Source organism: Fomitiporia mediterranea (assembly GCF_000271605.1).
Source record: "Fomitiporia mediterranea MF3/22 unplaced genomic scaffold FOMMEscaffold_4, whole genome shotgun sequence".
NCBI classification, from domain to species: domain Eukaryota; kingdom Fungi; phylum Basidiomycota; class Agaricomycetes; order Hymenochaetales; family Hymenochaetaceae; genus Fomitiporia; species Fomitiporia mediterranea.
This window is the reverse complement of record NW_006760389.1, coordinates 1604204-1617871: the sequence shown is the minus strand read 5'-3', so window position 1 is coordinate 1617871 and position 13668 is coordinate 1604204. Positions and strand designations below refer to the sequence as shown.

General features: G+C 47.4%; 5 protein-coding genes across 5 annotated transcripts; 3 read left to right on the top strand and 2 right to left on the bottom strand.

Moving 5' to 3' along the window:
* The first annotated feature begins 69 nt into the window (after positions 1-69).
* FOMMEDRAFT_18566 (uncharacterized protein) lies at positions 70-1799 on the top strand. Its single transcript, XM_007264560.1, has 5 exons — positions 70-644; positions 706-802; positions 857-966; positions 1036-1236; positions 1300-1799. The coding sequence occupies exons 1-5, from the start codon at positions 588-590 to the stop codon at positions 1711-1713; spliced, it is 879 nt and encodes a 292-aa protein (XP_007264622.1). The 5' UTR covers positions 70-587; the 3' UTR covers positions 1714-1799.
* A 207-nt stretch (positions 1800-2006) lies between these two features.
* Positions 2007-4906, top strand: FOMMEDRAFT_120067 (peroxisomal oxidase; the record flags this gene model as incomplete). The annotated part of the gene is made up of 13 exons (XM_007264559.1): positions 2007-2106; positions 2170-2248; positions 2315-2469; positions 2546-2869; positions 2925-2966; positions 3025-3182; positions 3239-3258; positions 3315-3349; positions 3414-3571; positions 3628-3839; positions 3899-4292; positions 4369-4562; positions 4625-4906. 13 exons carry the CDS (start codon positions 2007-2009, stop codon positions 4788-4790), a joined length of 2037 nt encoding a protein of 678 aa, XP_007264621.1. The 3' UTR covers positions 4791-4906.
* Positions 4893-7219, bottom strand: FOMMEDRAFT_105013 (Thiamin diphosphate-binding protein; the record flags this gene model as incomplete). The annotated part of the gene is made up of 8 exons (XM_007264558.1): positions 7067-7219; positions 6778-6987; positions 6576-6705; positions 6415-6517; positions 6212-6354; positions 5305-6155; positions 5204-5242; positions 4893-5141 (listed from the first exon to the last, which is right to left on the bottom strand). Exons 1-8 carry the CDS (start codon positions 7106-7108, stop codon positions 4893-4895), a joined length of 1767 nt encoding a protein of 588 aa, XP_007264620.1. The 5' UTR covers positions 7109-7219.
* A 230-nt stretch (positions 7220-7449) lies between these two features.
* FOMMEDRAFT_145580 (Adaptor protein complex beta subunit) lies at positions 7450-10281 on the bottom strand (the record flags this gene model as incomplete). Its single annotated transcript, XM_007264557.1, has 10 exons — positions 10146-10281; positions 9982-10080; positions 9539-9927; positions 9200-9481; positions 8847-9139; positions 8629-8794; positions 8383-8574; positions 8147-8323; positions 7912-8090; positions 7450-7849 (listed from the first exon to the last, which is right to left on the bottom strand). The coding sequence occupies exons 1-10, from the start codon at positions 10177-10179 to the stop codon at positions 7450-7452; spliced, it is 2211 nt and encodes a 736-aa protein (XP_007264619.1). The 5' UTR covers positions 10180-10281.
* A 1679-nt stretch (positions 10282-11960) lies between these two features.
* Positions 11961-13438, top strand: FOMMEDRAFT_18563 (uncharacterized protein). The gene is made up of 2 exons (XM_007264556.1): positions 11961-12279; positions 12346-13438. The coding sequence occupies exon 2, from the start codon at positions 12377-12379 to the stop codon at positions 13085-13087; it is 711 nt and encodes a 236-aa protein (XP_007264618.1). The 5' UTR covers positions 11961-12279; positions 12346-12376; the 3' UTR covers positions 13088-13438.
* The last annotated feature ends 230 nt before the right edge of the window (positions 13439-13668 follow it).

Genomic DNA, 13668 nt, shown 5'->3' with positions numbered 1-13668 from the left:
AGGACGGGCGTTTAAAAAATGATCTGTGGTTTATGTGAGAAAAAACTTCTGGTTCAACACGGACCATGACATGCTCATTGCCGGACGATGATTAATAGCAATCTCAGCCCTGCTCCCGGACCTGTGCTACTGCTGCGCTGTCGCATGCTCTTGGGAGACCCAAGGGAAGCGCGAATAGGGAAGACGACGCACGCGGTCGACTTGTGACCAGAGTCTATCTGCGCCCGTAGGATTAATTTTGAACAAGGCTCTGCAGCTCATATCGCCCTTTCAAGTCCACGCCGCGCGATCACGCTCCCTGTTTCTCCCAGTCGCGCTTCGCGTCTTCCCGTTGCCCTTGATTTGCCCTACGTCGGCAGCGTGGCAGCTCCTCTTCTCTCTTTTTCGCCTCTCTCCGCTGCTGTGCTCCCGTGTTGTTTGAATTGTCCGCACTTGCTTTGTCTCCGCTACGGCCCAGAGCAATCTTTAGACGATTGTAGCTGGAAGGCCTCGTCTGTTCACAATAAAACAACTGTTGCATAAAAGCCAACGCTGCCGTTCAACACTGTCCAAGTACCCAGATCTGCATGCAAGAACAACAAACTACAATGGAAGTTCCCGTGTTGTGCTGGTGTTGCACTATCAATCCCAGCATTACAGAAGAGGTATGTTCCACTGTCTACAAAGCTCTGTCATTCATATTGAACTCTTTCTGGCCTCGTGTAGGAATATATGGCATGCTACAATGCCGTGCTTGAAGCCTGGCCAGACACTCCTTTTGCACAACGGCTAAAGGACATGCCACGAAATTATGATACACTGAGTAAGGGTCATGTAATTGTTCCTGATGTAAACTGAAAGAAAACTGCTACGTCAGGAGAAATGCTAACTCACATAATCCCGCTTCTGATGATGCGTCAACAACGAATTCCGCGGAGTAAATGGGTGTTACATCAGAACGAACGAGGGAAAAAGTGGATTGAGAAGGTGCGTCTTTATTTCTCTTCAAATCTTCTATCATTAGAAGGGCGTTGTTGACACATGGTTGTCTGGCAGACCGTGGACAGCGGAGGGCATTCCGCGAGGCAACAGACTACTATGATGACAGGGTTCACGACGGCATACGATTACAATATTGTAGTATTGGCTGCTTGCCAAGGGAAACGTAGTCATGTCGTCAACATTGGTCTTGGTGTAAAACGGCTCTCGGCAGATGGCGTTCCTGTGCAACAATGGGCGCAGTCGCAGCAGCACAAGGTAATGCGCAGTTCTCGGCTTTTCCCTAACAAGAGCACTTTTAACGTCTTCCCGCCCCGGCAGCTTACACAACGGGAAACACAAATACTCACGGGACTTGCGGAAGATGTGCTTCTAAGCCGACTGATTATTTTGCTGACAATTAAAGAGTCGCTCATCAACGGACTTGGTCAACCTGTAGGCTTTGACCTTTCCCGAATCGAGTGCAATCCCGCTGAGAATTGGTTGCATGTTGACGGGCAGCCTCTTCTCGGGTGGGAATTCAGACTTTTTCGGTGTCAAGGAGAGGCAATAGTTGGCGAGGTCCAATACGTTGACCAATACCAAATGTGCATTGCGTTTTATCGTGGGCACAATGCTGTGAAGTTTACCTTTGTAGATAAACCGGAGGATATCGACCGATTGACACAGTATTTTCCGTTTGACCGTCTCGTGGATGTTATACCCAGATTACTTCAAGAGAGCCGTTCTAGTTGATTTCTTGCTTTTCTCTCTACATGGTATATATACAGCATGTTCATCTGTAATTTTTACACGCATTGTTTAGCAACATTCTAACCTGTGATATACAAACAGAGTATTGTTTTGAAACTTTGTTCTGACTTGCCTTGAATGACGTCTGGTTGGGTAAGACGTATTTTCGGCTATTTCCGGATCGGTCCGGCTAATATTGTTCTCCCGATCATGAGTGTTCCCGCCCACCATGCAATCATGGTCCAGTTTACCCGTGCATTGCCGGACTTTGTTCCCAAACTTCAACGTTAACTAGAATGACAATGGTAGACTGTAATGCCCAAACTGCTTTGGACATCGAAGAGGCGCGTCGAAACGCGAAGCTGAATGTTCCGGCAATACGAGCTTTTCTTCATGGTAGGCTTAGCCTTCTTGACGACTTATTTAAATGAATTGACTTAACGCATGTGTTTCCTGTAGGAGGAGAAGATGCTTGGAAAGCGCATGAGCGCGTTGAAGCTATCTTGTCAAAAGATCCGGTATTTGACAAGTCGCGAAGGTACATCTCTTGTACTTGCGAATTGTTCTCGCATGCGTATTAATTCAACATCAAAACACATACAAGGTATTATATGACGAGGAAAGAACTCTACATAAAGGCTTTGGCAATGCAGAAACGAATTGAAGAGCTTCGGGAGATACATCACTGGGATGAAAAGGATTTGTCCTTTGTACAATTGGCTCTAGACGAGGGTATGCCGATGTACCTGACCAGAATTGGTATGGAACACATTCTGTTATCCGCGTCTTCATTTTTCAGGGATGAAAACTAATGTAATGTGCTACCTCCACATAGCTTTCGAACCAGTAGTCATGTCCCAAGGCTCTGAAGAACTCAAAGCCAAGTACGGAGCTCTGATCAAACATCGTGCGATCATTGGTGCTTATTTGCAGACTGAGCTTGCGCACGGGACAAACGTCGCACAGCTCGAGACGACAGCAACGTATCTCCCTGAGGCAGAAGAGTTTGAGATTCACTCGCCTACCTTGACGAGTACGAAATGGTGGATCGGTGCTTTGGGAAAGACGGCAAATTACGGTGTCGTACAGGCGAGGTTGATACTCCCTGGTGGTAAGGATATGGGCCCACATTTGTTCTTCATCCAGCTCAGGTCATTAGGTAAATGTCCAGTGTAGAAAGTGGGAATACCTGCTTATTGACTACTTGTCTACAGATACGCATGAAGTCCTTTCTGGCATCAAAATTGGCGACATAGGTTTGATGACTGCGGTTTACGCAGCTTTATGGTTGGTTTCTCACTCAAATTTTGACAGGTCCGAAAGCAATGGGAGGACTACCAGGTCTTGACAATGGATATGCACGCTTTGATCACGTACGAATACCTCGCTCTCAAATGTTATCAAAGTTCGCGCAGGTTACCAAGGATGGGAAGTACGTTAAACCGCCACATGCAAAATTAAGTTATGGTGGTGTAAGTACCTGTTCTTCGTATTTTATTATAAGAAATTGTCTCATTTGGACGGGAAGATGTTGTATATTCGGTCAACGTACGTTGACATTCCACCCTGCTACTGAACGAATCTTTTGTCTTATCTATCCTCAGTTTGGTGACAGTTGCTGGACGCACGCTTGCGAAAGGTAGAAAACTGCCATTCATCTTGCCTTAAGTAATACCTCATTGATTATGAAAAATAATATGTAGCTGCAACTATCTCCTTACGATATGCGACTGTCCGACGACAAGGAAACAAAGGCACCGGCGATCTGGAACGCCAGGTTATAACATACCCATCAGCATATGTTCGGCTTCTACCCGTCTTATCTCGCGCATATGTCTACATACTCCTCGGGCGTAACCTTGTAAGCCATAGTCTTTCAGTATCTGAAGGACAGATATGATTGCGACTATGATATAGATCAACTCCTATTTGGAACTGTCTGGTCAACTCAGCCGTGGAGAAACGAACTCCTTGCCTGACATGCACATCATCACTAGTGGTCTCAAAGTTTTGACCTCAACTGCATGTGTGCACGGCATCGAAGTTGCACGGCGGTCCATGGGTGGCCATGGCTATAGTGCTTACGCCGGCTTGGGCAAAGTCTATGCTGAAGCCTTGCCTAGCGTCACGTCAGTCTTATCTTTCCTTCGAATCGTGGGCAGTTGACTCATGCATATGTTTTAATTAGGTATGAAGGCGATAACTTTGTATTGGACCAACAGGTTGTTCGAGCCGTTATGAAAGCGTACAACCAGGGTCCTTCGTCAGCGGGTCAAAGCACCTTCGCATTTCTTCGTCTTCTCGACAATAAATACTCTAAAACTAATAAGGCAATATTCGAGACTCTAAATTGGAAGGACTGGAAAATGGTAATAGAAATCCTCGAATGGCGAGCTGCACTTGCCGTCGAGACGCATGCAAATGCTCTAAAGGCGGGGTCGGTAGATGGGAGCTGTGATCAACGAGTGTTGCTAGCTGTCATGGATGCTTATGTTGCCACACAAGTTGGTGAGATGATTCGTTCTTTGGATCGTGCAGGTCTTGGGAGTAGTAAGGTTATAATCGAGTCGCTTCTCAGATTGGTGAGCAGCTTAGCATTGCACTACTTCAATTATCTTGTGACATTCTTACACGATCCTTTATGTGACTTTGTGATAGTATTTGCTTTCTACCGCTGAAGCAGCTCTAGTCGACCTTTTATCCTTGGGTGCCGTTCCCGCGCAATCTGAGGCTGTAGAGAAAGCACCTGTACAATCTCTTCGCCTAGAAATTACGCGACTATGCGCCGAGCTTGTCCCAGAAGCGATCAGTTTGTCTGATGCTTTTGGTTTCACGGACTGGGAGTTGGATAGGTGTGCTCACCCTTCTTTTACTTAAAGTGTCTAACTCGTTGAGCTCACTTCTTTGATTCCAGTGCGCTCGGTGTGTATGATGGTCGGGTGTACGATGCACTTTGGGCAAGGGTACAGACGGAACCGCTCAACCAGTCTGAGATCACGGAGGGGTATCAGGAATTTATTAAACCGCTTTTCGAGCGCGGTAGAGCACTTGCCAGCCGGGAAACTAAGGCGAAATTATAGACGTGTTCAAATCATTTTACCAATTTATTCCTGATATCTTGGATACCAAATTCCTAAGATTTCGTACAAGTACAAGACTGTTTTATTCTTCGTGGACTACTATCAAATTGACTCAATCACACAATCAAGGACTGCACAACGTTTTTCGGTTCGGACTACGTTGACAGCCTCAGCCATCGCTGTCTCCATTTCTGACGCCTGTGTGATACGCTTCCCCCAAGCACCACCAGCTGCCACCGCGATCTGAGAGTAATCTGGTGTTTCTGGGCCAAAACCAACCGTCAGCTGATTCCCAGATACTTTGCTACCGTGCCCTTGTGGGTAGACACCCATCATAGAAAGTTTAGGAGACTATACAAATGATCATCAGCGAATACGAAAGGCGCGTCAAAGTTTGGCGAGCATTTACTTACCCTCCAGCCTCCATTGTTTAAGATTATTGTCAAGAATGGCTATATGATGGTCTGTGATTAGCATCTGAATTGCCGTCTTGTTCAGGACTTCCGCAGCTCACCGTACTGTATCTTCTAGCAATCCAGAAGGCAGAGGCTGGCACGCCAAACAAGAACGAACCATCACCGACTACCAGTACAACAAGGTCGAGATCGTTGGATGATCCTCCATTTAGAGCTAAAGATGCACCAATGGACGCTCCTAGACCCCATCCAAGTGACGAAGAACCAGAAGTGAACATAGAACCCGGACGCTCTGGCCTCAAATGATTCCAGACAAATGGATAGTTGCTGATGCCTTCATTCAGAATCAAAGTCCGGTCAGGAACAGGAATGGAATTTCTGAGAGCGCGCATGAGGTTTGGGACGGTGAACGAGCCGTCAGCCGGTAACGTGGACTCGGCGGAATCGAGGCTAGCTTGACGCTCGAGAGACAAATACTTGAGTTCCTGGGCTCTGGTCGAGACCCGCGAGTCGTTTGATGCCATGTCACTCGGTATATGCTCTAGGATCTGCGCAAGCGCAAGCTGTGCATCTGCCTTGCATCGCATTTGTGCATCTATATGAAACATGCCCATGTTGTCTTTTAGCACATCGACATCGACGTGAAAGACTTTGGCGTCCGATCGCGGCTTGTTATGCATGGGGATGTACGGGATATCGGAGTCAATGATCAAAATCACGTCGGCGCTGCGCAGCCAATCACTAACTCCCATACCGAAAGACAGCTCAACAAAGTGCGGGTGGCTGTGCGGAAAGTTCACCATAGACGGACAAGATACGAGGACGGGAATAGCGGTGCGTTCGGAGAGTTCTATGAGCTTCACAATCGCCTTCGGGTTCCGGCCCAAATATGAAGTGATGATCAGCGGTTTCTCCGCATTCATTAGACTCTGCGCGATGGACCTAGCGGCTAATCAGAGTGTCAGCAACGATGAAGTATATGGTGGAGTGATCGTCCCTAATGACCTGATTGGCTCAAGGCACTTGGCTCTATTGGTGACCATGTTCTCACATCTATGGCCGTCTTCGCAAAATTTTCAGAAAATTCTTCCTCCATTGCCTCTCGGCGTGCCCATAGATACACTGGGCCCTTAGGTTCACTCATAGCCCTGGAATCAATCACGAAGCTCAACATGATTGGCTACATGAAGTTTGCGTACTCGACTCACAATTGGAGCCCTCGGCGGACGACCTGGCTAACGTTCCTGCCACTATTGATTTGACATGTCCAGCGCATGTATTGGCGCACGACTGCTGATTGGTCGTGGACATCTGTAAGATACAGAAGATGAGTGCGATAGGCTAGTCAAAGATCTGAACAGGAGACAACCTTGCAAGAACATAATCCATTCGTTCCTTGAACCTTTGAGTTCTCCTTCCAGAGTGAATGGAGAAGCCCCAGCATATATTAGTACTGGCACCCGACATCTGTCAACATTATGAATCGCGCCTGCCAACGCCTATAATCGTAAATCGTAAAGCTTAGGTTCACGGTACAATTGGCTGGAGGCTGAATACTTGTCTGGACTCACTTGAGTTCCGACATCAACATGCACGAATACTGCCGCAGGGCGACCAGATGCCTGAGCGAATCCCTGTGCAGCACTCAAAGCTACCATCTCATTCGGACACGTTATGATCTGCAAATCAGTCTTCCCGCTTGCTATTCGCTGGCGTTCAAGCTCCTCAAGCAATGCTGGATGGTCCGATCCCCAGTTCACGAAAGCATGCGTTATCCCGCACTGGACGGAATCAAAACGCGATTAAGGAACAGAATAAATTTAGCAGAATTAAGTGCTCCTATGAGAAATGTATGCGTACCTGTGATAAAGTATTCAGAAAGATGGACGAGGTCGTGTACATAACGCGTGTTTGATAGTCACTCGGCAACGATTGAGATGAGAGAAACGAACAAGCAACGGAGATACTTAATATCCGAATTGTTTTAGCTCCGCAGTGTATTCAAAGTCTTGCATTGCACAGTGAGATACGGAGGTCATGAGACTCAAAAGGCGATCGTTCTCTTTCGCTTAATAACGACATACACTCTCACGGTTAGTTGGAGGGCTAGACAAATAAGTGAAAGGAAGAAGGTTAGAGCGTGCTTTGAATATTGACCACCAATCATTTTCTTGTGTGCAATTTTGTTGGCCGCTCCAATCAAACGGGGCGCACCGAGTAGAAACCCAATTGCATTGAATAATCTAAAATAATCCCAGTAAGTCGTCCTGCGGCTTCTGCTCTTGCGGAGGCGACGCAACACCAGACGGTGTTGGAGTACTAAATCCAAGCGCAGGTGCAGGTGAAGATTGCACTGGCGATGTAATCCCGTTGAATTGAGTGCCGTTTGTCATTCCACCACCACCATTCGACCCGATATTCGTGCCACTGAATATCGACACAAGGTCGTCCAGTGGATTGCTCGATGTCCCGGCTAGCAGATTCGCGGCTGCGGGCGTTGAGGTTAACGTTGTTGCCGCAAGACCGGATGGTTGACCATCTTCCCCGGAGACGTCGTCGAAATCGAGGAGATTTTCCGCCTTTTGACCTGCAGCGACGGTTTGAAGAGCCTTCCGGGTTGAGAATTCGTCCTCCGTTCCTCGTCTAAGGGGCGAAGGAGACAACTAGTGAGTAACATGTGAGCAGTCGAGAGCGAGTGGACCTACTCGGCAGCCAACTTCTGCATTGCCTCCGCGCCAAAGCGTCCTTGCCCGATGAAGGTCTCTGGAGGTTTATGGTATACACTAGCAAGACTCGATATCTCATTCAGTAGCTCCTCCAGTAATGCTGGTGATACAGTTATTCGTGAAAGCGAAATGGGTGGTCTATTGGCTAAAATTACAGACTGAATAGACAAAGTGAATAACGACTATCTCATTGAAGATAGATAGATTAACGCACTTTTGCAGCGGCAGGGTCGGTCGATAACAACCTCCAGTAGATGTATGCCCTATCGCGGACATCAGGCGAATCGCATTCTTTCGTTGCTGTATCAAGGACACGCTGTACCAGCGCTTGAGAGCTGTCCGGTTTCTTCATGTACAATTTGACCACAGCCGTGAGGGTCTGTAATTGGACCTATAGAAGATAATCACATCAGACGAGGGTCTGAGGGAGTCAAGATCAAAATAGCGTACAGGATATGCCTCTTCAGTGAATGAATCGACGAAGATTCCAAGCAGTTCATCTGCGTTGTCGATTTTACTTGCATATTCACCGATGATCCAAATGAGAGAAGCCTTCGCTTCAGGCTCGTCGAGTTCATCCAGGTTTGCACATAGCGTGGGAATGACGCCCTCGTACGTAGAGGGATACTTGCGGAAAATATCCTATTGGAATGGTTCTGAGTGACTCAGTTCGCCTAGACCATCTAGGACACTAACCTTCATTACGACAACAGCCTCCTGCACAACGTAGCTTACCCGTGTTGATATCAGTTCAAGGAGCACGTTTACACAACGTTCCGCGGCTGACTCAATCTTGATAGCGGTCTGACCAATTGCACGTATACTCTTTCGGACAAAGTCGACATCCACCTCGGACGCATATCTATTTCCATACTCATTAGGAGACAAAAGAGTAATGTACACATCCCACTTACTCTTTGAGTTCACTGAGCAGAGTATCCACGTTGCTTTCGCCAGCCAATCGGACCATGATGTCCAGTTTCTCCACTTTCACGTACAATGGGTCGTTGTACTTGCAAAAGAAGACACGCATCTCGTTTGAGAGGATGTCCGAGCGTTTCTGCAATAGGAGATTGATGTTCCGGAGGGCAACCCATTGAATTTCGGGAGGCGAGGAAAGGAGCGTTACGAGAGGCGGGGCCATCTTACGAACAAATTGCCTGTTGAGGTCTTCCCGCCGCACATGTCGCATATGAATCATGACAACCTGGAGAAGTGATTAATATCCATCAGCACAAAGACTTTCATCGAACTGAAAAAGCTCCACCTTGACTGCGGCGAGCACTACACTGCCATTCACATGCTGGAACTGTGGGATGACACGCTCACAGATGTGCTCACTCTCCTGATCGTCCTGCGTCTTGTAGCGAGCCAATGCAGTCAAGATTGCCACCCTACCCCATTCTGAGCATTCATTGAGGGCAATGAGAAGCTTCTGTAATGTGTTTGGCGTTATCGTAAAGAGGGCTTTCTCTAACTCCGGAGACGGCGGAAGTGACGAGGCGGTGACATGGATGTCTGTTAACGCAGTTACGGCGTTTGCGACAACCTGGTCGTGAGGAATGAGTTTTGAGATCCGAGTTTAGGCGCTAAATGGAAGCTATACCATCGGATTACTGTCAGATACCATATCTTGCAGCTGCTCCAAAAATCCATTGTCCATAACCAATTCCGGCTTTAGGTCGTAGAGTTTTGCAACGCACAGTGCGGCCGTCTTGCGCACGTACGGATTCTCATCCCGTAAACACTTCTGGAGCGGGTCACATAGGTAATCGATGATCTTTTCTGCACGCAGACAGCCCATCGTTCGGATCGCCAGTGCACGAACAAGTGGATTAGAGTCGTCGGTATCCTTAACGAAAGTATTGACAGCTAGAATGACTAGCTCTGGTTGTGTTTTGGCGTAATTCATTAGATAGAGATACACTAGCTTCTTCTGCTCTAGGTCTTCTGTTTGCATATTTTTGAGCACATCTGGAAAAAGACCGCTGACATCTGGTAGCACATGTTAGGTTTGACTTTAATGACCACAATATGCCGCACACACACCTTTCCCGACTGTCATATTTGCGATCACTCGCTTTATAGCATCTTTGCGCTTTTCTTTGTATTCGCTATTCAGATCGGCCCTGAGCTCATAATTCTCTCCTGTGAAAGTGGGCCAGCACTGACGTTAACACCTAAATCAATCAACGAATATGGTGACATCTAACCTTTCCTAGGCGCCGTCCGAGCGGCAAAGTTCATGTTTCAATCCCTCAATTGATGCTTCTCAGTGTATTTGTAGATTATATGATAAAGAAAGTACGGAAAGAAAGAGTCTCGATTGCCTGACGAGATGAGTGTTAGAGGCTGAGATGTGGTGGCCGTGCTGCGTGGAACGCGACGCGTACAAGTCACTTGCCTCCTGCTTTCTTCAAGTTCATACCCCGTGAAAACCGTTCAAAAAACTCCCTCTTGCCCCGGTTAAATTTGAAGATCAAAAGTTACTAGGAGGGACATGCAGGAATAGTGTCTCAGGACCTTGCTGCTTCATACCTCAAAGCATTTGAATCCAACTGGTAGAGAAACTCTACACAACTATTAGATGCAACAAATACATATTGGCTTCAAGAAAATCTTGACATGGCTTCAAGGCTCGTAAAGTTAAAAAACATGGCATGGACCACCCAGGCACAATGGACAACCGAGATACGATGGAACACAGGCAATACTATCCCCGGCGAGCAGCAAGGACTCCGAGTTGACGGAGTTCACCTCTTTCGATATAAAACGGATTATTCCAATGTTCGCCTGCGGCCTATCAAATATCTAAGATTGAACCCTTCAAAGTATTCTCAAGGCGTGCCCACCTTTTCTATCTTTCCGAGATACTTTTCAAAGATATTTGGTTTTACCCGAGGCAGATTCTCTCGTGAAGAGTCTTTGGATCGGACGCACATGATTGAAGGTGAGTATAGTAAGCATCATAAATTTACTATTAAGTTCTGACCTTGTACTTGATTAGAGGACGTATACAATCTAGAATCGTGGTTTCTGCCAGCGAGTAGAGTTACGTCGGTCTCACAGGAGGCTCGCGGCGCTTGAGTATCATCGGAAACCGAGTTTCGAGGTGCTGTGACCTCTGTCGCATAATAATTTTGCGGGAACGTTTCCGAGGTCGACATGGCGTCTAATTGGTGGTATTCGCTCGCTGGAAAGTACAGGTCCTAATAATAATACCAGCGTGCGCGGCATGCTGAGACAATTTCTGACGACCATGTGGAGTGTCAGCCACACTGACAAATGCAGCATATAATAGAAGTTGGTATTCCCCAACTAACTTTATATTCCGCCGAGACAACTTGATCCATGTTTCGAACTTTTGGACTGAGTTGCGCTCCGAAGGTCTGAACAACAGCCGGATCATGGGATTGGGGCCGGACTGTTTCTTCCCGTGTCCAAAGTGAACTCGTTTCTTTCTAATTTAGAAGAAAGGCATATTTAACAAGTGTATTTTGCAGGCTGATGGGGCGGAATATTGACCGGGCCGGGACTAGAAATAGCCACATCACCGCCCAAACGAATTCAAACATCCAAGCTACTATTGACTCACGGCTTACGCTGACTTCTTCTTATTGACATGGCTGAGGATAATTTCCAACGATACTCTAGGCTCACATTTGTTAGACCACTTCTCCCTCAGCTGTCCCTGGATGTACACCATGTCAACAGACGAGCATGCCAAGGATTCGTGAAATCCACCGATACGGTTCTGTATGGAATTCCATACTGCCGATGGACGTACTACTGGTTAAATCTTCCTGGGACGATAAAGAAGTTCCCATCGCGCTTCTTCGAACTGCTTGCACGGCTTGCGTGAGAGAGCATCCGCGTTGCTATAGCCAGTCATCATGTATCAAAGATATCACCGATTCTTGCATTGAGTACTTGGACGCAGAAGAAAAATACCATGGAAAGGAATGATCTCCACCTGACCGCTCTCAATTGACGATCCTGATGTTACGCGGATGGATCCACACAGGTATCTTCTGTGTGTACTGATTCTCAAAGTGCGATCACGCTCGAAGACGGCAGCAAATAGGCGACCTGAGGCGGGGTGCGACTTCACCGTTATTACCTTTAATTGCATCGTCCCTGTGTGCAGGCTTGTATATTCGCTATTCGTACGATCTGGACGATTTTCTTTGCTCTGCGGACCATCCTTCAATCTAGCTAAATTACTCTTCAATCACTTGCTGGCTTGTCTTATCGTGGTCTGTGCTTCAGTAACGGAGCAACATTACTTTGTCAATGTCAACGCCAATACTTCCCTCTGGCATTTAGGAGTTGCAGCTCTTTCTCCCGGTAAGAGATCTTAAAGAAAACCTCTATAGTCATTACTTGCTAAGTAAATCGGATCGTCGCGAGCAGAAAAGTCAATGCTTGTTCGGTATATCTTACTATGCACGAAACACCCTCGTGGCAGAACGATGTATCTCGTAACTACGGAGCTCATTCAGTAACGTTTGACAAAACAACCTCGGGTGTTGGAGTCGGGAATATGACAAAGACTGCAGTAGAAACGATCTCCTCGTCTGCATCTAGTGCAGGGCATGGACGAGCCATCGCGGTAACTGTCGGCGTCGTACTTACTGTGTTGCCGGTGGGGATCGTTGTAATCGCCATTTTTAAGTGGTGGGTGGATCGTCGTCGAGCACGAGCACATTTGCGTGAGCCAGATATCTGGAGGTGTGAAAGCGTTGAGGCTATACATGGTATCGGTTCCGCGAGCCACGGTGAGGCCTCCTCGCCTGTCTCTCCGAATTTGAAACGTGTATCATTGAACTCTCGCCGTGTCTCTCCGTATCCTCCGACTTTAACCTTTCCACTGGTATGGCTTGATCGTAACCAATCTCAAAGTGAAACTGAAAAATACAGACATTATGAATGCACGAGCCCGGCGCGATTCTTGCCGGTACACAATTTGAGGGCATTATCGACAGTATCGCTGAGGACACTGCCTTACACGAGGGAGTTGAAGAAGGGCGGCTTTCTGTGTCGACAGTCGGTGCGACGATGGGGAGTATTGGGACGTCAGCGACGCCTTCGTTCATTAATTCGCAATCGTGGGGCGACGCAACACGAGTATCAGAAAAGTTTACTTTACGTGTAGCACATCAAGGACCTGGGGGAAGAAGACCATTACCGGATATCCCTTACACTCCATGCGTACTGGAAGAGCGATGCTGTCGCGCTTCGTCGCGGTGGTCTTGGTCCCACCATGCTACATACCACGAGGATGAGATTGGTTTACGCGATTCAGAACCCCTTCCTGCCTATTCCTCCCGACGGAGTAGAAGCAGAAGTGTGAGCACAACGCGTTCACGATCGCGGCGCTCTTCTATGTATGACCTCGGTGAACGTCGAAGAGGTGCGGGAAATGGCCCCTCGAATCTTCCAGAATATCCTTTGGAGCTTGGCAGAAAAGTTGCTCGAGCTTATCCACGGGAACCTTGTGTTCCACCCCCTCCAGGATATGACTCATGAAGACATGCGCTGTGTATTTATCGTTTTTCTTTGCCGCTAATACCTTGGCCCGTACAGGGTTCAAGTCACAAAGTTGAATCCAAGGATAGTGTCTTATTTGCTTTCCCCGGATACAGGAGTAAATGCTGCTGTAACTCCATATACCATAGATATTGTTCCCAGAGTAGCCTTTCTTCTCAGCGGAAGTTGTGACCGGGGATGTTAGCA

Excerpts from the sequence above, each read along its gene's own strand:
- FOMMEDRAFT_18563 (XM_007264556.1), top strand. The coding sequence starts at position 12,377 with ATGCACGAAACACCCTCGTGGCAGAACGATGTATCTCGTAACTACGGA.
- FOMMEDRAFT_18566 (XM_007264560.1), top strand. The coding sequence starts at position 588 with ATGGAAGTTCCCGTGTTGTGCTGGTGTTGCACTATCAATCCCAGCATT. Across the intron at positions 967-1,035 it reads GGAAAAAGTGGATTGAGAAG|ACCGTGGACAGCGGAGGGCA; the intron begins GTGCGTCTTTAT and ends GTTGTCTGGCAG. Across the intron at positions 1,237-1,299 it reads CGCAGTCGCAGCAGCACAAG|CTTACACAACGGGAAACACA; the intron begins GTAATGCGCAGT and ends CCGCCCCGGCAG.